The sequence below is a fragment of the Chrysochloris asiatica genome, unplaced genomic scaffold (assembly GCF_000296735.1).
Source record: "Chrysochloris asiatica unplaced genomic scaffold, ChrAsi1.0 scaffold00249, whole genome shotgun sequence".
Lineage (NCBI taxonomy): Eukaryota > Metazoa > Chordata > Mammalia > Afrosoricida > Chrysochloridae > Chrysochloris > Chrysochloris asiatica.
Window position 1 is genome coordinate 2,850,854 of NW_006408767.1, and position 22,007 is coordinate 2,872,860.

The 22,007-nt window shown below is 43.7% G+C and overlaps 1 protein-coding gene across 1 annotated transcript in view; it reads left to right on the forward strand.

The window, feature by feature from the left end:
- Window positions 1-22,007, forward strand: part of PRKAG2 (protein kinase, AMP-activated, gamma 2 non-catalytic subunit) — a 474,947-nt gene that overhangs the window by 263,132 nt on the left and 189,808 nt on the right. The window contains exon 4 of the mRNA XM_006873702.1: window positions 17,712-17,917. Within this exon, the coding sequence (XP_006873764.1) occupies window positions 17,712-17,917 (206 nt within the window). The remainder of the gene's footprint in view (window positions 1-17,711; window positions 17,918-22,007) is intronic.

The following is a 22,007-nucleotide window of genomic DNA, read 5'->3' on the forward strand; positions in this document are numbered from 1 at the left end:
ACTGCTGGATCCATATCTCAGAGGCTAGGGCCTGCCAATCTGTGTCCTCAAAACTCCCAGGAGACTCCTGTGCTCTGCAAGGATACGGGACCACAGGCTTAAAGGATCTTAACAGCCCCTTTTGGCTCAGATACTTCTACTTAGTGTGTTGGGTGAGCCTCAGAGATTGGGGACTGATCAAGACGAAGAGTTTTGAGTAAAAACTCCCCATAAGGAATGGAGGCAGAGAGTAGAGAGGTCTCTGAATATGTGGGACTCTTCGGGGACACTCTGGACCCCAGAGCAACTCATCAGCTGGCCTGAGACAGGCCCAAACCACCCTCATAAAACGAATCAACAAAGCCTTCCTCCTGTGCAGAGGGCGCGGCTGCTCCCATTCACCCAAGGGCTGTGACCTTTGTGAGTCCTTGCCATTGAGACCAAAGTCTGATGCCGGCTGCCACAAAGACATGATTGCCTCCTTAAAATAATTACCTAGAAACCTACCCAACTGACCTCAGACCTCAGGATCAAGCCTAGCATTTGTCAGTATTCCTCAGTTTTAGAATCAATTTTAATCCTTTAGTCTTAAAACTAGCGCTGCCCTTGACCTCCCCCCAAGCTCCTCTCGTCCATTCTAGAAAGACACATGGACAGAAGAGAAATAAGAGTGCCCACTGGTCTCACTGCCTGCAGACCTGGGCACGAGCTCAGGTGGGTAGTCAGTGGTGCCTCTCACACACAGCACACTCTGCTATGGAGGGCAGGACTGTGAGCCATCTGCCAGAGCCCAAGAGCACCCTCAAGTACCCAGTACCTCTGGAGGTGACAAGAGTTAGCCAGGAGGTACCCTCGTGGTCTCTTTATACCTGACACACCCTCAGGATTCTCTTGGCCTGGCCAGTGTAGGAAACAAGAGTCACAGATGAAATCAGCGATGTCAAGCCTTCCAGAAAGGTGATACCCAGAATGCTTTAGAATTTCTAAGAAGTGATGCACACCAGGAGGATATAAAGGGAAATAAGTTTAAGACCAGTAGGTACGTTTGATGCAGAGTTTTCCAGTGCCTCTAATATTATCACAACCCTATGACTTGGAGGAATGGAGGAGCGACGGGGTGGAGAGAGTTTTAAGCAGAGCTTTCTAAACATTTCTGATTGTGGTACTCCATTTTCTGGGGGCACACACAACATATTCCATGGATACCTGCTCACCAGCAGTCACCATTTCCTAGGAAGGGTCATCTTCTACATGGACACCAATTGCCATAAGTGTGACCCCATGTGTGTCAGAATAGAACTGTGCTCCAAAGGGTTTTCAATGACCGATGTTTTGGAAGTCGTTTGCCTGGGCTCTTCTGAGGTGTTTCTGGATGGACTCAAACCTTACACCTTTCTGTTAACAGTTGAGAGTGTTAACAGTTTGTACCACACAGAATCTCCTCTTTACAGATAGAAGAAATGTGATTTTGAACCCTGAATATAGTAATGTCCATTTCTCTGACACTATGCCTAAAATTCCCCTGCATTCTCCTTTCAGTTAGGACTTTGTCCTCTGTCCAAATGCAGGCAGCCTAGAAGAGAAGAATAAGTTTATATGGGTTGCAAATAGTCCTGATGACACTATGAGTTGGCTGCTAACTACAAGATTTGTGGTTCAAATCCACCATTGTCTCTATAGAAAACAGATAAGGCTATCCGCTCCCATAAAGATTTACAGTCTCAGAAACCCTATGTAGGGTTGCTGTAAGTTAGAATCAACTCAACAGCAGTGGGTTTTGTCTTTTTTTTTTTTTTTTTTTTTTTAATGTGAGTTGTATATATAGACATTTACCATATTCAAAACTGTTGTTGTATACTGTCGAGTTGGTTCCATGAGATACTGGTGGGTTTGAACTGGCAACCTTGCAGTTACCAGACCAGTACTTATCCTACAGTACCACACCAGGGCTCTATTAGAAATTGTTGTTGTTAAGTGCCCTCAAGTTGGTTCTGTCTCATAGCTACCCTGTACAGGGTTTCTGAGGAGTGGCCTCAGTGGTACTTAAATAGAAGCTAAGGAGGAACAGTTGGACAACCCCAAACCCAGATAGCCCTGTGCCTGTTTCTTGTGGATGCAGGGATTCGGGAGCTAAGATGGGACAGATCAAATGGGTCTTGGTCATTCTGGGATACATCCTCCCAAAGGAGATGGTGAAGAAGTGAAGTTAGATGAGAAGTGTGGCTCAGCCAGGAGCAATGGACTCAAGGAAGGGAAAAATAACTCTCTGAAGGCAGAGTGAGGAGGACACACCCAGGCCCACTCCAGTGAGGCTACCCCTGCCTCCTGGCAACTCAAGTCTCAGCCCTTCCCTGGATGATGGAGAAGGGAGGCCTGCTGACGTGATGCAGCACCCACCCTGGGGGCAGCTCTGTTGAATAAACTGTAATGTGCAGGACTTAGTCCTCCTCTGAGGCCTCAAACTTCCTAGGTTACTCTTGTTGCACTGTCAGCTGCTGCCTGAAGGAGAAAGCCAATGTTCAGTAGTACCTCAGCCTGGCACTCCTGAAGAATGGTTTCCAAGACTGTGTCTTGGCTGTGACCTCACCTACTCAGAGTAAGATCCCCAACTCATTCAAGAGGGGCACATCTTATCCTCCCCTTGCTCCCACAGAAGGACCACAGGTTTGAGATTGATCTGATTGGAACCCCAGGTGGCCAAATGTCTGTCTTCTTAGCAAGGCAGATGGTAGGGGCAGAGAATGTTCTGACCAGCAGGATGGTCTGGCTCACTGTTAATGGTCACTTACATGTATCGAGTACATGCAATGTAATTTGTGTCCTGGGCACTTTGCTCTTTCTTCTTCTTGTTAGGTGCTGTTGAGTCTTTTCTGACTCATAGCAACCTTATGCACAATAGAAGGAAACCCTGCCTGGCCTGGGCCATCCTTACAATTCTTGCTATATTTGAGCTCATTGCTGCTGCCACTCTGCCAATCCAGCTCATTGGGGTCTTCCTCTTTTTCGCTCATCCTCCACTTTACCAAACAGGATGTCCTTTTCCAGGTCCCTCCTGATAACATGAAAGATAAAGTTTTGCCATCTGAGCTTCTAAAGAACATTCTGGCTACACTTGTCTCAACACAGTTTGTTCTGCTGGCAGTCAGTCCATGGAACTTTTCATTATTCTCCTCCAACACCATAACTCAAATGCATCAGTTCTTCTACAGTCTTCCTTATTCATTGTCCAACGTTCACATGCATATGAGACTATTGAAAATGCCATGGTGTGGATCATCATAAAAACCCAAGGCAGGAATCATTAACGTGATTTTTCAATAATGGACTATCATTCTGAGAATTTCCAATAATGGACTATAGTTCTGAGTGGTGCTGTCTCATTTGAGGTCCCACTGCTCAGAAGTGGTTGGTGGAGGTAGAGGCCAGGTGTGCCCACTTGTGGGCTTACTCCCTCCCGGTGCACCATACAGTCTTGATCTCTGCTTGGGTGTGGAGGCTGCATGTTGTGTCAGGGTGGAGAACGACTCTGCAATTTGAAAGGACCTCTCACTTGGCAGTTTGAAAGGACTTTTCACAGATGTAGGCGCACAGACTCAGGAATCACTGGGAGATGGAAAGAATGGGACTCCGGAAACCACTGTTAGGCCTGCAAGGGAAAGATGGTGTTCCATGGCAATGATAGGATGAATGTAAAGCTAATGTTCTCCCATGTGAACTATCACATAATTCACAATAAAACATTTAAAAAAACACACAAAAAACATGGCATTGCTGGAGGTCAAGCCTGGTGGGAGGAGGACAGAGAAGTGAATCTGTCCACACTGCAGGGCCCTCCATTGCCCAAGCCCACTGCAGAGCCACACAGGGCCTGGCCGCAGGTGTGATAGCACCAAGGACAAAAATGAAGGGGGTAAGATGCTGGGTTGAAAAATAAAAGTTAAAAAGTGAAAGCTGCTGGTTTGTTTCTTAAGGAAAGACATTTTGCTGAAAACCAGTATTCAGTGGGTGGCTGTAAGCCGGCCCCTACATGGGTCCCAACACACACGTTCCAGTTGTGTCTCGTACTGTCAGCAACCTCACTGTGCATGTCTCCTTGGCAGCAGGGTCCCTGGGCCACTCTCAGCCCACATGACCCTCTTCCCCATCCTTCCAAAGGTAGAGAGGAAACCAAGTTCCTCATCTGTGCGCACAAGCAGACCACCACCCAGTATGAACGGACAAGTTGCTCTTTTCACTTCAGGCCTCTCTGAGCAAAGATTACAAGGGAATTCTGAGGTCAGAAATAAAGCATGGACTTTTCCTTCTTATCATTTCAAACACTCTGCATTTAAAATGTTATGTTACCCAGTGTCTGTGACACATTTCACTTAGCAGGGGTTGGGGCATACCACACCACTGTATGTTGTTGTTAATTTAGTTTACCAACAAGAAGGCCCATGGCTAGTTGGTGTGGTAAAGCCAGGCCTTCTGGAACTCAGGCCTCTGCTTCCCAGCATGCAATCACTGCCTTTCTCCAGGGCCACCTTTCTTCCAGGGGCTCTTCTTTTCTTCTCCCTCCATCTGCCTCCGGGCAGAGCTAATGCCAGTTGAACCAGGCCCAGTGAAGCCCCCAGCTCATGGCTCCCTGGTGTCTGGAGCTGTTGGTTTGGCTGCCAGGAGCAATTTCTATTTGCTCACTGAGTCTATTCACTAGCCTTGGCTGTGCTCTGGGAGAGCCAAAAGCATTGTTTCCCTCAGAAAATGACAGCGTTCCAAAGTATAGTCCTGCAGAAGGAGCACAAGGAGGATGAGAGCCTTTGCAGAAGAAACAACGCCAAGGACACTTGTCCATCCTTTGACCACACCCCTTGGCATTGTTATTGCCATGGCCTGGTCCTGTTGAAGCCCGGAGGAGAGTCGGCACAATTAAGGCAGATCCGTTTCATTCTCGAGGGTCCAGGCAGAACTCCTCCTATTCTGGGTCCTCTCTGTCCCACAGTATTTGTCGCAGTGTATTTGTTGCACAGTATTTTTGTTTTTGTCTATTTTTCCTTATGGAAGGGGACAGACTTCATCACATATTCCTTCCATTCCACCCCACACTGGGCTCATTGTTGTTGTTAAGTGCCATTGAGTCAGATTCCCAGTCATAGTGACCTTGTTTAGGGTTTCCAAGGCTGTAAATCTTTTCGGGAGCAGAAAGACTCATCTTTCACCGGTGGACTCAACCACTGACCTGGTGGTTCATAGTTCAGTGCTCATCCTAGACAGTCACTGTGCTTCAACACTTGGTCCAGGGCAACTGCTAAATATCTGTGTTTTTCTGATTAGACAGTTTTCCTGAAAGACCTGAGTTTGGCAATTTACCCTGTAATTTAGAAATCAGTGGGTCTGTGTAAAAGTGATGAGGAATTATGTCAGCCTTGCTCCATAATCATCTCTATTTATGAATTGTGATTCCAATTTTCAAAGAGAGAAAAAGTTTAGAAATAATCATTTTTACTTGCTCTACTTTCCTTTCATAAGACATCTCACCTCAACAACAGGAATTGAAAAGATTAGATAGAAACCTTCTTGGGGGCAGTGAGATTGTTAATGGGGGAGTAACAATTCAGACAAGTGGGCAAGGATGGCTGCAAAACTAGAAGAATGTAATCAGTGTTACTAAATTGTACATGAAGAAACTTGGTATATGTTTTGCTGTACATTTTTCAACAAAATAATTTTACAAGAGAAAGTTTTCTTTTTTCGGAAAAAAAAAAAAAAGAGAGAGAGAGACGTTTCACCTCCCCTGGCCTCCCATAAAATGGCTTTGACAATATCTCCCAGTACTGTTGTATGTAAGAGGGATACCACAAGTGAGTAGCTTTAAAGAATAAAAATGTATGTTCTCAGCGTTCTAGAATTTAAATACCCAAGTCCAAGGTCTTGGCCATGGTGATTTCTTTCTTGTCAGCAACTCTTTGTATTCCTTGGTTTCTTGATGATCCTCTCATGGCATCTGGCTTCTTCCTCTGTGTACATCTCTGTGTCTAATCTACTCTTTTAATAACTTATTTAAGTTCTGGTGTGGCGCCGTAGGATAAGCACTGGACCACAAGATAGGTCTGAACTGCACGGTCGGTGATTCAAACCCACCAGTTGCTCTTCGGAAACCCTGTACAGGGTCACTATGAGTCAGAACCGACTCGACAGCACTTAAGAAGATTTAGAACCTACCCTACTGAGGTATGCTTCAATGAACATAACAAAGAACCCACAACAAGGAAGTAGAACCATGTCTGACATCCTTTAACTTCATAAGGGCAGAGGAAGAGAAGCCACCATCATCAGCATCAGCCTAGGGTTGATTCCTATGGAGCTGAAATCGGATGTGTCTCCAGCCCTCTACCTTCTCTCCCAAGTGTACCACTCAACATCCCTCCCACAGCTCGCTCTCCTCCACTGTGTTTGATGTTCATTTCAGTGACCACATGGAACTCAGACACTACACTCTCAGTTATGGTGTTTCTTAGGGAAGTTGACCACTTACAGTTCAGGATTTGAAAGGTTCAGAATGCAGTTCTTGAGTCAGGACAACTTCTTTCTAATTGTGACCTAAGGAAGGCCTGTCTCTAGCCCTCACCCCTTGGCCTGGCCTCTGCCCTATTCAGGAAATGTTGCAAAGCTCCTTTGGTGGTGCTGATAAATGGAGCTCTAGTAGTATAGTGGTTACTAATCGGGCTGCTAATCTCATGGTCAGCAGTTCCACAGGAGAAAGATGAGGCTTTCTGCTCCCGTAAAGATTTACAGCCTCGGAAACCCTGTTCAGGGTCGCTATGAGTCGGAACCAACTCCACAGCGCAGAACAGCTACAACAACTATAAGTCTCAGTTCAGAGGTGCTTGGCTTTACTCTGTGTGTAAGCAAACCTTGGAGTCCTGGTGCGCCAGACTGCAAAGCCGTGTGAACTGCAAGGTCAGGGGTTCAAACTCACTAGCTGCTCCTCAAAAACCCTATACAGGGTCACTATGGGTGGGAACCGACTCGACAGCACTTCACAACAACAAAGCAAACCTAGCTCCCCAATTAAGCGTCTGGAGGCACCCCATTATACAAGCAAGCTTCCTGCCTGAAGGCATTTATATTGACTTTCTTCATGGGCCAGGAAACCCACCACTCTGTCTTGTGTTCTGGCTCTTGGTTCTGTTGCTGCTGCTCCTTAGCCACTTAGCTGGTGTCACAGCTAGTCCTGTTAGCAATCATTCACAACGGAATCATATCCTGACAGCATCTGCTCCCACCATCTCCTACTCAGATCCATCAGGAGAAAACAGTTGTGTAGTGGGAGTTACAAAGACTATGGGTGGAAGAGCTATGTGACGTAAGGGAGTAATCCCACTGCACTGTAAGAGGCTTCAAAAAGTTTATAGAAAAATTCCATATCTTTGAATTCCATTTTGCCGCTTACTTTTTGAAAGTCCCTCTTATTTCCAAACAGAATTACTTCCATAGGTATTGTTGTTTGTTGTTAGGTGCCTTCAGGTCAGTTCCAACTCACAGCGACCCTAGAGCACACTGCCCTGTCCTGTGCCATCCTCACAATCATTGTCATGCTTGAGCCTACTGCTTCTGCCACTGTGCCAATCCATCTCATTGGGGATCGTCCTCTTTTTTGCGAACCCTTCATTTTGCCAAACATGTTGTCCTTCTCTAGGGATTGGTCCCTCCTGATAACACGTCCAAAGTATGAGAGGCAAAGTCTAGCCATCCTGGCTTCTAAGGAGGACTCGTAACTGTACTCCCAACACACACCTATTTGCTCTTTTGGCAGTCTATGGTACCTTCAGTATTCTTCTCCGACACCATAACTTAAATGTATCAGATATTCTTTGGTCTTTATTATTCATTGTCCAACTTTCACATGCATATGAGACTACGGAAAATACCATGGTTTGGGTCGTGCACACCTTAGTCCTCAAACTGAAATCTTTGTTCTCGAACACTTTAAAGCGGTCTTGTGAAGTAGATTTGTCCAATGCAATACATCATTTAATTTCTTGACAGTTGCTTACATGAATATTGACTATGGATCCAAGCAAAATGAAGTCTTTGGAAACGTCAGTCTTTTCTCCATTTATCATGATGCTGTTTATTTGGTCCAGTGGTGAGGATTTTTGTTTTGTTACATTGAGGTGCAATCCATACTGAAGACTGTCGTCTTCGATCTTCATCAGTAAGTATTTTAAGTACAGCGAAAGGCTACAACCTTGGCACACACCTTTCCTTTTTATAAGTCATTCAGTATCACCTTGTTTTGTTTGAACAACTGCCTCTTGGTCTACGTACAGGTTCCTCATGAGCACAATTAAATGTTCTGGAATACCCATTCTTCGCAATGTTATCCACAGCTTGTTATAGTCCACACAGTTGAAAGCCTTTGCATAGTCAATAAAGCACAAGTAAACATCTTTGTGTTATTCTCTGCTTTCAGCCAAGGTCCAGCTGATGTCAGCAATGATATCCCTAGTTCCACGTCTTCTTCTGAATCAGCTTGAATTTCTGCCAGTTCTCGGTCAATATACTGTTACAGCCATTTTTAAATTATCTTCTGAATAAATTTATTTGTATGTGACATTAATGATACCGTTCAGTGATTTTCACATTCTATTGGGTCACCTCTCTTTTGAATGGGCACAGAAATGGGTCTCTTCCCATCAGTTGGCCAGGTATCTGTCTTTCAAATTATTTGGCGTAGATGAGTGAGCACCTCCAGTGCTGCATCAGTTTGATGAAAGATTTCAGTTTGTATTCTGTGAACTACTAGAGTCTTGTTTTTCGCCAATGCCTTCAGTGCAGCTTGGGCTACTTCTTCAGTACCATCAGTTCTTGATCATATTCTACCTCTTGAAATGGTTGAACACACACCATTTCTTTTCTTTTCTTTTTAAAAATATTTTAAAGACACTTCATTTATTTAGTATTAATTATTGAAAGTTTGTACAAATTTAATGTGTTCAAATAATTTTGAATCTTCTATAAATCGTACTTTGACTTTTTTTTTTTTTTTTTTCCTTTTTCCGAAACTGAAGAGCATTTCAGTAAACAACTACAGAAAAAGCTTCCAGGGTATTTATAAAGATTTGTGAACAGAGAACCACCCAAAACCAAACCCACTGCTGTGGACTCAGTTTGACTTCTAGGGGCCTATAGGACAAAGTAGAACTGTCCACATAGGGTTTTTATATGTGCCTTTATAGGTAGCCAATGTCTAAGACCCCCCACTCTGTCCCTATCAACTCTGTATACAAAGGGGATAGGATTGATCCTTGATGTGAAGATTCCTTTCCTCTCAGTTGGTATTTTGAGCTACTACATCCATAAATATAGGTCACATTCATCAAAATTGTAGCAATTTCCTTTATCAAATTTTTTTTTTTTTTTTCCTCTATCGAGTTCTCATCATCAAGTCATCAAAGCTAGCTCAAATGGGTACTATCTGCAAGTTTGGGTGTTCCTGTGCATCTCCCCTCATTTCCTATCAGCTGGATGCTTCACTCTCAGCTCTAGCCTTCCATGGCTATGTCCTTGTCCATGGGCTCAGGCGTCCCCAGGTTTCACCACACTTTGAACCAACCAGCCCTTCCTCTTCTCTCACATCTCCAGGTCGACGGGAGTCTATGGAATGTTGTCAAACTCAGCTCAGATCTTCATTGCTGCCTTTCCTCCTCTTCCACTCACCAGCAGATACACCATTTCTTGTTGATACAGTTACTCTTTGTATTCCTTCCATTTTTTAAATGCTTTCTGCATCATTCAGTATTTTGCCTGTAGAATCCTTCAGTATTGCAAATCAAAGGTTGTATTTTTTTCTTCAGTTCTTTCACCTCGAGAAATGCTGAACGTATTCTTCCTTTTTGGCTTTCTAACTCCGTGCGTTTGCAAATGTCATTGTAATACTTTGTCTTCTCAAGCTGCCCTTTGAAATTTTCTGTTGCGCTCTTTCATTTCTTCTTTTCTTCAATTCCCTTTAGCATGTCTTACGCTGGAGAACAAATTTCAGAGTCTTTCCTGACGTCTATTTCTGCCTTTTCTTTCTTCCCTGTCTTTTTTATGACCTTTTGCTTTCTTCCTGTATGATGTTCTTGATGTCATCCACAGCTCTTTTGTTGTTTGTGTCGAGTGCATAAAGTCTGTTCTTGAGATGGTCTCTAAATTCAGGTAGAATATGTTCAAGTCACATTTTGTTTCTCAAGGACTGGTTTGAATTTTCTTTAGCTTTAGTGTGAACTTTCATATGAGCAGTTAATGATCTGTTTCATAGTATACCCCTGGCCTTTGTTTGAGTGATGATATGTGTCGGGGACCTGCCTCGACATAGGGGTTCGGCTCATGAGTGTTTGGTTCACGAGGAGGGGAGATCCAGCGGCAATAGGGATAGCGAAAGAATACACAGACAAACAAGAAGGGAGACAATGAAGCACCCCAAAGCCAGGGTGGATACATCACTGGTGGGCAGGCTTGGGACTACAGGCATCATGGCCTCTGTAGGCAGCAACTCACTGCCCTGCAATCTTTACTGCATGCCTTCCAACCCGTAATGCACCCCTGGGGAGGCCTGGGCCTCTTTTATTTAGGGAAGGAGCTTCACACCAAGCTGGGAGGGACTTAGGCAAGGTACAGGTAACATCAGTACTTTTCCAGACCTTCAGGTAACTTTACATCCTACTTCGCTGGTTCGAATCCCAGGCCAGCAACTTGGATTCTCAGGCCCAATTATATCTATAGCCCCTGAGCTCAGTTGGGGGAAGGTGAGAGTTCTGCAGGAGACGCCCAGGTGAATGGGCTGCACCTGGAAAAGGGATTAGAGAGGATGGGTTCTTTGTCTATAGAACAAAGAACCGAGAAGTAGCTAAGATATTTTTAGTTAATCCTTTTGGAGAAAGACTTGACCTTGCAACTTTTAGTCTTAGGCTTTAGGAAAATATCACATTTATCTGTGGATTATCAAAGGCTCCGTGTCTTAAATTAATACATGTAACAATATTAAGATGAAAAACAATTTGCCATTAACTGCCAGTGGCCTCATTTGTTACACTCGGGCCTATAGGGCCTCGAACCTCTGACCAGTTTTACACGGTCCGCAACAGATATGGAGCCTTTTCACTGGCTCTTCCCACAGATGTAGTCAATTTCATTCCTATATATTCCATCTAGTGAGTTCCATGTGTATAATTGCCTTTTATGTTGTGTATAATAGGTATTTGCAATTAAAAAGTCATTCGTCTTACAGAATTCTGTCATTCGGTCTCCACCATAATTTCTATCACCAAGGACATATTTTCCAACTAGGGATCCTTCCTCTCTGTTTCCAACCTTTGCATTCTAACCACCAGTAATTATCAATATGTCTTGATTGCATGTTTGATCAATTTCAGACTGAAGAAGTTGGTAGAATTCTTCACTTTTTCATCGTCACTGGCTTTAGTGGTTGGTGCATAAATTGAATAATATTAATAATGATACTAACTTAGCTTTCTTGTAAGCATATGGATATTATCCTATCACAGACAGCATTGTGCTTCAAGATAGATCTTGAAATGATCTTTTTTGACCATGAATGCTACACCATTCCTCTTGAATTTGTCGTTCCTGGCATAGTAAACCATATAATTGTCAGATTCAAAATGGCCAAGATCAGTCCCTTTCAGCTTACGAATGCCTGGGATATTGATATTTATATATTCAGTTTCATTTTTGACAACTTCCAATTTCCCTAAATTTATACTTTGTACATTTCATGTTCCAGTTATTAATGGATGTTTGCAGCTGTTTCTCCTCATTTCTAGTTGTGCTCCATCAGCAAATGTATAAGAGTTATGATCCCAACACATATTTTAAGGAGACACAATTTAATCCATAACTTTACCCATTGGTCTCCCAAAATTCATGTCCTTCCCATGTATAAAACACATTCCCATCATCCCAAAGCCTTATCCCATTCTAACATAAACTCTCAGTTCAATTTCTCATCTTCCAAACTGTGTAAGACTCTGGGTGTGTTCCATTCTGGAGCACAATTCCTTCCTAGCTGTGAACCTGTGAAACTTAGAACACATATAGTGGTGGGACAGACATAAGGTAGATCTTTCCATTCTAAATGGGAGAAGCTGGAGGAAAAGGAGGGCAGCATAGATACCAAGCAAGTCCAAAACTCAGATAGCATATTTCATGAGCTTTTAAGGCTTGAAAATAAACCCCAATTTTCTGGGCATATCTGGGCAATGGCTCTACCCTCAGGCTCTGGGCATTGGCCATGCTCTCTGGAATCTGGTCCGACACCCTTGTCCATGGGCTTTAGCCCCACCTTCTAGGCCCACTGGGATGGCGACCCCACTTGCAGCACCATTCTCCTGGTCTACCTGAGTGGTGACCCCAACCCCTCAAACCTAGGTGGCTCTGTTCTCCTGGCCATGGGAATGGTAGCCCTACCACTGAACTTTGGATGGCAGCCCCATTGTCTTGGCCCACTTGAGGAGCAGTCCAACCGCCTGGAACCAAGGTAGTGTCAGTTGTTGTTAAGTGCCGTCAAGTCGGTTCCGACCCATAGCAACCCTGTATAGGAGACGCTGGTGAGCTTGAACCACCAACCTTGCAGTTCAAACGACTTTGCAGTCTGGTGCATTAACCCAAGCGCCACAGCAGTGTCAGTTAGGCTTTGTGAAATTTAGGAGGTGGTACGTTAGTCTCTGAGATTTGGTAGATGCTGGCTCTACCCTTTTAAACAAGGAAGTGGCAGCTCTGCCCCTATTCTTACTGATAGATCTGCTGGTTTCTGAGCTGCTTCTGGAATGGTTCCTTCCGTTTCCTGGAGGACAACAGATGTTCACAACTGTGCGGTGCAGAAAGCAATATGGCCTTTTGTTCTGGATTCCTGAGAGCTGACCAGACAGTGCTTACTACGTTTCTCAAGGCATGATGTAATCTCTCATGGCCACCTGGCAAGCTGATAAAAGCCCTCTGTACTGAGAATCACATGGAGCTTCCTGGTTGTTATGAGTGAGCATCTGCTTGTAGGAGTCTATGTGTCCCCTTAGGATATGAAAGTTTCATGCCCACTGGGACCCCTCCCAGACCTTGCCCTATGCCTCTCTGCACTTGTAACCTTTTGTTGTTGTTGTTGTTGCTCTATTACGACTGTTACCAGAGGTATGGTTTTTCCTATGAGTATTGTGAGTCATTTCAGTGAATTTTAGGACCTGAAGGGGAGTAGTCAAGGTTGGCTGGTCTGAAGTGGAGGGAATCATGTGGCCTCTTGAGCTTTCAACTGGTACCCTGAGGTGGGTAGAGAAAAATCTCAAATTTAGGACCAGCCAGTCCAAAGTAGACACCCAAGCATATAGCCAGTACTCACTGACCTAGCCCTGGAGGGCTAGGGATGCCAGGGAGAGAAGGGCTGAACTGAACAGGGACAGAAGGTTCCTATAGAGTCAGATCTCATTAACATAACGAATACGTATTTCCAAATTGGTTTACATCTACAAGTACAGGGATTAGGGCTCTAATACATATTTTGGGGGACACATTTAATCTATAACCTATCTTTTTTATCATAAATGTGAGGAAAAGATCTCCTCTGTTGATTATTTTCTACTCTTTCTAGTTTTAATGGAAGAAAAGGTACCTTTTTAAGAAACATAATCTTACCTACCAATGAAGTCTACAAAGTACCTCCCTCTTCCTGAGCTCTGCACTCCTTTACTGAGCGTGGCACCTTTTATCTCCAACCTCAGATGCACCTCTTCCTTGTTCTCTTTCCTGTTTGCCTATGGGACCTCACTTTTTTGGAAGAGTTATTCACACATTTAAAATGTGATTTTAAGTCTCAGGTTCTTTCTCTTAGAGATAGCTCAGTTTAATCATGGAAAAACCATTTGGGATTTGAAGTCAGAACACTAGAGATATTGGCTGGTTGCTTGGTGCTGTGCCATGGAGTCAATTCTGACTCATAGTGACCCTGTAAAGGGCTTCCATGGCTGTAAATCTTTATGGGAGCAGAAAGCCTCATCTTTCTACCAAGGAGTGGTTGGTAGAATCGAACTGCTGACCTTGAGGTTAGCAGCCCAACTCATAACCCACTAGACTACAGGGGCTCCTTAACGAATATGTGTAACCTTTGCCATTTATCCCCTCATTAAAAGACTGAAAGGACTTAATTTCTCAAGCCATCAGTTTCTTCATCTGTTAAATGGGATTATAAATCTGCTCATGTGTGGAAGAATTAGATAAACAAAGTACTGTACAAAAACAGTGATAGTGTGCTAATAGTGTATTGAAAGAGATTTCAGTTATCGGTGCAAAGGGGCACATATTTTTGGTTCCAGGAAGGATCTTTCTGGTACAGCTAAGTTACCCACATATGCCAATTGCGTATCCTCCTCTGGAGTCCAGAGTTACATCCTGTTCCCCTCACAGATTCACATGCTCTAGGAAAGGAGCAAAGCAGCAGCAGGAAGGCAAGGCGAAAAAAATAAGAACATCTTTTGATCTCTTAAAAATTTCAAAGGGGTTCTTGAGGGAATTGAGAAAATCATTTAGTCCCATAAGACACAATTTGTTCCCACCACCAAATTAAAACTCCACTTTATTTTCTCTTCCTATAAAGTTAAGCTGTAAAGTTTATGTGACTCCCAGTCTTTTCTAGCCAGCCTTCCCTGTGGCTCTGTGTCTAGACTGGGTTAGGATTATTCCATTATTCATATGGGGCCTACTTAAGCAGGACAATCCCACAGGAGTGGGAAGCATAGTTTGTGCTTTAGAAAGCCCTCTTTGGTCACTTTCTCCTTTAATTATTTATACTTGGGAAATGCATGTAGTTCTGTGTCTCCAAAGAACTACAAATATTTCTCATTTGACATGAACATCCCGCCACACAATAACTGTGGATCTTCCCTGAAGAGCAATGTAAATGGGACAGCTTTTTGTTGGTCCTAGAAATGGAGAGAGAAGGGCTTGAGGGGCACACTCTAGAGGACCTCAGGCTAAGGAAGATGCTGCCTGTCTCTTTAAAGAGCTCTACACCAGTAGGGCAGAACTGTGTAAACTGGGGAAAGGACTGGCTGGAACTGGGCGAGGAGGCCATTAAATATTAGCATTAACTAGTCATTGGCCCAAAAGTAAGTGGCTTAAAAAGCAGTTTTCTGAAAGATAATACATTCATATGATATAAAGTTTAAAGAATAGGAAAGACACACAATGAAAATCTTCCCTGCCAATGGTTCCCATCCCCAAAGATGACCAGTGTGTGGGAGTCCAGCTTTTGCAGGATTGTGAGACTTGAGAGGAGACGTGGAATCGGCGAAAGTGAAAGTAGTCGAGGAGTCTCCGCTTAGTTGGCTGATGGAGCTCTCATTTTGCCCCAGCTCAGCAAGTCTTTATACTTAAAATTACACAATGCATAATGATTTGATACCTTGATTTTTCCCTTGAATTATTACACATTTTTAATCATAGCATTCTTTCACCCTGTGATTATAAAACCTTAACAAAAGGATTTCTATGATGTCCCACCTGACCTTTCAAACATCCTGTTCATTTTCTAACCATTAAGCATTTTCCTTCTGACATCATCTCCTCTTCTACGTAAGTGATAGATTGTTCTTTCCCATTCCCACTAAAAGATCAAGTTAAACCTTAAACAAATCATTTCCACCTCCCAGACCCCTGATTACATCCTCTTACTATAATACAAGTTTGTATCAATCATCATAGCCTACACTGCTTTATTGTTTCTACTAGCTAATTATCAATCTTCTATCCTACATAAGGTACTACTATTTTCTATAGTAAAAGCATTACTAACATCTATTTAATTATTTTGTTTTTCTAAAGTATTCATTAAATCACTTAACTACAGTGTTCCTATGTTTCTTTCTTTTGGGGCCGTGAGGCATGTTAAAGGGCCCAACCTGGTTAATTGCTGCAGGAAAGGTAGATTATTAAATTTTGACCACCTTTTATTTATGTTTGCCATTCTCTGCCCAATTACGTAGGTTCCTGTGTATGGTAGTGGGGGGTTTGTGGATTCTGGGCCAGTAATTGACTTAGGTGAGGTCTATAGGGGTCGGTCAGCTTCACTTTAGTTCTTTATCTGCTTTTGTGATCTCATAAATGCAGCTGCTTTGTGCTCAGGTTTTCTGTGAGAGGGAATAGGTCATACAATTCCCTTTGAATTTAATCCAATGAAGCTGAAACAATTGTTGCAAGACTGGTTTCTCCTAAACTCTACAGAACTCATAGTAAAAGCCATGAATATGGCAGTACAATATATCCCTACAAGCGAAATCAGAACCATGCTAGAAAGGAGTGCCTTTCTAAAGAATCATCTACTTTGCTGATGTTTTCTCCTTTTGCCGGGACTGTGTCAAATGGCAGAAGCAGAATGGCTCCCAGCACCAATATTTCTAGATTCCTACAGGACCTTTTGGAGATACTCTCAGCATATGCCAGCAGGTAGATACTCATGCACTTTCTTTCTTCTCTCTTTTGAAGAGCACTGTGGTCCAGAGGAATCCCAGGTACTCACCATTTAGCAGGTGTACCATGTATCTGGAGTCCTGGGGTGGCGCTGTGGGTTAATGCGCCAGACTGCAAAACCATTTGAACTGCAAGGTAGGCAGTTCAAGCTCACCAGCTGCTCCTTGGAAACCTTATACAGGGTCGCTATGGGTCAGAATCGACTCGACGGCACTTAATAACAACAACAACGCCATATATGTGAGGAATATACACACAGAAGCCATTTGGGTCAAGGAATTTGTGCATTGGTGGTTTTGTTAGATCTTGCCACAGTGCCTCCCCAGAGTTGTATTTCCTAGGGGGCCTTTGAAAATTCATACATGGTGTAGCTAGAACAGAAAGTCTGAGTTGGGTCTGGGACAGGCCAGCTGGAGGGGCTGTCTTTAAACTGTGCCTTTTGCCATGGCTAGAAGAGCGTTCGAGGTCACAGGTAGGGTAACCCCTATACACAAGGACCTGTGGCTGGCAGGGGGCAGCCTATCTATATGTCCTCACAGGCACTCAGTCTTTGCAGCCTGAAATGCCACCCGCCCTCCCTGTTGTCCCTCTTGCCAGGACGCCTGTGCCAACTGAGTGCAGTGCTCCTCTCTCAAGAGAACAGAGATGAGGCCTTCAGTGTCCGGCAGTGGTGGGGGCAGGTACAAGCATACCACCACAGTACCAGCCTGTGGGGCTGCTGGGAGGAATCAGAGTATGTGCCTGCCTGCTGGACCTTTGTCCTGTAGAGCTGTGGAGGACATGCCACCCCACCCTCTGGGTCTGCAGCTGGCCAGGTCCTGGCTCTGCAAACAACACACAAAGCACCAGCAGCGGCTCCTGGTCCCCAGCAGAGCCCTTTGACAGGCCCAGGCGCCTTCTCCCACAACTTGGCTGGCATCACTGTGAAGCTGGAGCCTGGCCCCGAGAGCAGCCTGAGTTGGGCCAGATGCCTCCTGATGGTCCTCTCCGCTTTCCCAGCCCCCTGTTCTGAGAACTGGGCTTCTCAGATCGGATCGGTTCCACCCTTTCCCCACTCACCTCCAGTCCCACCATAGAGCAGGGGGGAGACTTCAGTTTTTTGCTTTCAAAATAGTTTATAAGTTTACTGTTAGGGCCTTTTGTGTTCTAAGTTTTGAGTCCTACCAAAAAAAAAACAACAACAACAACTTTCTAGCTCTTCTACCTTCTAACAACACTCTGGTATTTTGTCTTCCCAGCCTCAGGCCTCTCCTCTTCTCCATCGACACCCACCCAGGTGACCAAGCAGCACTCATTTCCTCTGGAATCCTATAAACATGAACCTGAGCGATTAGAAAACCGCATCTATACCTCCTCTTCCCCTCCGGATATAGGCCAGAGATTCTGCCAGCCTTCCTTTCAGAGTTCAGCCAAACCTCACCCAGCATCAACAACACACGCTGCTGCCTCCAGAATCGTAAGTTCTCCTTCCTTTCATCAGTATGGGTCAGCCAGGCATTTGGAGGAGGGGAGAACAGATGTTTTACCTCAGGTAAAGCTAAAGTTATACGCTCCTGACATTTGTAGTACCGTATTTTATCGTGAATCACAGGCTTAGAAAACTTCATGAAGGCATGGAAGGCAAGTGGAAGTCTAATGAAAAATGGTAGCATCTGCTACATCTACGATATGACTAGAGGACTTTTTTCTCAGAAAATTTCTTGTCAGAAGTCCTCAGCTCCTTCTTAAAAATCAGTCAATAAAAATGCTATTTGAATTTGCTTTGATTGGGATACTAAACTGAAAAACCATAGGCAAAGCAAAAAACTAATAAACAGAAATTTTATTCTAGAGTTTGAAGATGTAAACTTTGACATCCATTTGACCACATATAGAAAGGCAGGGCTTTCGAAGCTGAAACGTTGTACTGGAGTATTGTTCAGAAGATTAGCTGAGATGGCCCAGGGAGTATTTATTAATGGAGGAAACTGGCTTATCAACAGCACTGTGGTACTCTGTTTCATCACCCGGGCCTCAGTGTGGCAGCCCCGTGTCTCAGTGCCTGCCAAGTTCATATTAGTACAACAGGTGCCCAGTGTTATCCTGTGCTCAGCAAGGGTATAAGAGCCATATCATTGAAATCTACCTATACTGATATAATTACTTCATGCACTCATTGGCTTTTGAGAAAAAGAAGATGTGTTTATCATGAAGATAACATACTATGTCTATTCTCTTTGTTTATTCAATGATGATTTTATCAAATTTTGTTGTGGTTAATTGCCATTGAGTCAGTTCCGATTCATAGCAAACCTGTATAGGGTTTCCAAGGAACAGCTGGTGAGTTTGAACAGCCGACCTTGCTGTTCAAACTGACCTTACCATCAAGTGCATTATCGTGCAGAACCGCATGTCATGCTTAGTACAAAAAAAGTTCTAAAGTGCCAAGAGTTAAGCTGCAAGGTAATCTTTCTGTTTTGTGGAGCTTACAAGCTCATTGGAAGCAGAGTACTGTGACCTCACTTAAGGGACACTAGTGTGGAAGAAAACATTCTTTTGCTTTAGATCATTTGAAGTGATGGTGACACCCAGGCACAGTTTAACCATGATGGTGGCATGTCTCACAGCAGAGTTAGTGCTTGGGGACAAGTACATGCTTGTCCTCGTTTAAATAAAAGATCCTTGTCAGTGTTTCCCTTTAGCTGTGACTGAAGAGTGAAGTTCTCAGCTGTTGATAACCTCATACAACTATGACACCCTGAGCAAGGATAGGCCCTTCCAGGCTTTCTAAGGTGGGTCTAAGACCAGAGAGGCAGTGTCCTCAACCATTTCCCTTCCTCAGTTGTAATTTGAGTGTCTTCCAACCTGAGGAGTTCATCTTCGGACACTATATAACAGTGTTTCACTGCTATTAATAAGGTTTTCAGGGCTAATTCCTCAGAGGAGTTCTAGTGTGGCAATGTAGGATACACACTGGATCACATAGTTGGTTTGAACCTCAAGGTCAGTTCAAATTCACCAGCTGTTCCTCTGAAACCCTATAAAGGGTTGCTATGAGTCAAACTGACTAGACAGCACATAGCAAGAACAATCCTTCAGAAGAAGTGGGTTGCTTATTTCTTCTTCCTGGTTTGTTCTTAGTTCAGAAGCTCCGCTGAAACCTGTCCAACATGGGTAACTACAGGAATAATGTCTTTTCAAAAGATCAGTATGAGACTGGTCCCTATAAAGATATCCCAAATGTCTGACTCTTCCAGCATGTCATATGACTACATAATCTTTAATATCCGCCACCACTCTTTCCCACCCTTGTGTCTCAGGGTTCTGCAATATGCTGCAACATCTCACAAAACTCAACAAAAAAATGGCTCATGAAATTGTGGAGACTGGCAAGTCTCAAATCTGTAGTTCAGAAGTCAGTCTGGAGGATTCTCCTCACCCATGTAACCTCAGAAGCTGAGGAAGCCATCAAATTGACAGGTCAGATGCTCAAGACTGTGGGAGCTGGTGAATCAGGTCAGGTGATAGGCTGCAGCTCCCACGGACTTGAAGGTCAGACGTGATGAACCAGATGCAAGATCCACAGGAAGAGTGCTAACTGTATCAAAGCATTCCTCCATATTGGACTTGGACCATGCGTCCAAGGAAAACTAAGGGTGGTAACTTAAGTAACACTCTCTATTAAGGTGAGGTCATCTTTGTTGTTGTTAAGTGTTGTTGAGGTGGTTCTGACTCATAGCCACCCTGTGCAGGGTTTCTGAGAAGCAGCTGGTGAACCACCGACCTTGCAGTTCAAACCAACCTTGTGGTCCAGTACCTAGCCTACAAAGTCATACTAGTGTTCCTTAATCTCTGCCTCATTAACAAAATGGATCCATAAAAATGTAAAGGCAGACATTTTATAGCAAAAGGAGGGGAGTGGTTGACTTTGCAGTCCAGGAGCAGAGCGGTCCCTGGGACCATCAAGAGAGAAGAGCGGAGTATGGGACCCTACCCAGAGAAGCAGTAATGCCAGAGATGGAGGCAGAGTCGATGATGTGGAGAGATGGAGTGGCTGGAGACTCTAGACCCAGGGAGGGAGAGGGACTGTAAGCTGATGACCAGCAGGGGGCAGGTTTGCAGGGTGTATGTACCCTTTGGATTTTGATTAGACATGGAAGGGATTGTAATCATGGCAATGAAACGATTTACGATAGGATGAATGCAAGGCTAATGTTCTCCCATGTAAACTATCACATAATTCACAATAAAAACTTCCAAAAAAAAAAAAAAAATGGATCCATAATCACAAGGCTAGGATTTACAGTACATCACAGAATGAAGCAGGATGGCTAGAAAGGCCATCATAAAGAATTAGCTGTCCTGCAGTGACCCTACTAGTATTTGAAACACGAGTTGTATAGCTTCCAACATCACAGCACACACAAGCTACCACAGTATAACAAACTGACAGACATGGAGTGTTCTTTGCCCATAGACTCCTTCATTAGTACAACTTGAATCTTGAATTTTTTCCTCAGTGTCTTGTGCCTGTGATACCACAATGCCCTGCTAACAATGTGGTAACATGAGACTTCAGGAAGGATCCCTCCACAACTACCGTCATGTAGTTTGAGCTTTAAGAAATCAGGGCAGCCACCCATGGCCCCTGCTTCTGCTCTGAAATGTTGTGTTGTCAAGAACTGGAAAAGGACCTTTCCACTAGCTACTGGACACTGAACAGGCTCATAGTTTTACTTGCGAGTTCTACCATTGAAATGTCTCCCTTGTGCTCTTCATAGCTTCTGCAGCCAGTAAAGGTGGACTTTGCAGTTCATATAGAACATGTTACTGTATATTTAGACTATGCTGAGTATCTTTACATTATGTGCCAAGTTTCTGAAGAACTTGGCTGAATTCATTAATTTTATTGTCAGCATATTCTTTAAGGAGGAATGTGCATTATTTAAAGTATTTAGATATAATGAATCTTTGCCTTTTAGAATAAAAAGACATGTTTATAGAAATTGACTGTAAAGATCTTTTTTATAAAGTTCATTCCCATGAATTTTATTCTAAAATTGGAAAGAGGCTGGAGGTAATAATTATCTATGAATCTTTAGTAGACAGCATTCATTTTATCATTTACTTACTCAGCAAATCTGTACTAGGAAACTGCTATGTTCCAGAAGTCACAGGGTAATGCAAATGGCGAGTGTTCTCAACTGCTAACAGAAAGGGTGGAGGTTTGAGTCTACCCAGAGGCACTTCAAAAGAAGGGCATGACGATCTGCTTTCAAAAGTCAACCATTAAATAAAAAAGGAGTAACCCACTACAAGTAGATGATCTTGACCTATGCTTATGGATGCAGTATGACAAAGGAGTGGACAAATCTCTACAGTGAGGATCATTCCCACCCCCTTGGTACACAGGGTCGACAGGGATAGGAAACGTAGACATTGGCTACCTAAAATGGGGGACTACAAAGGCAAGAAGTGACTGGCTTACAAGCTTTCAATAGGGAACCTAGCTCCACAGGATACAAGGAAAGGTAGAATCTCCACTGAATTGTTTC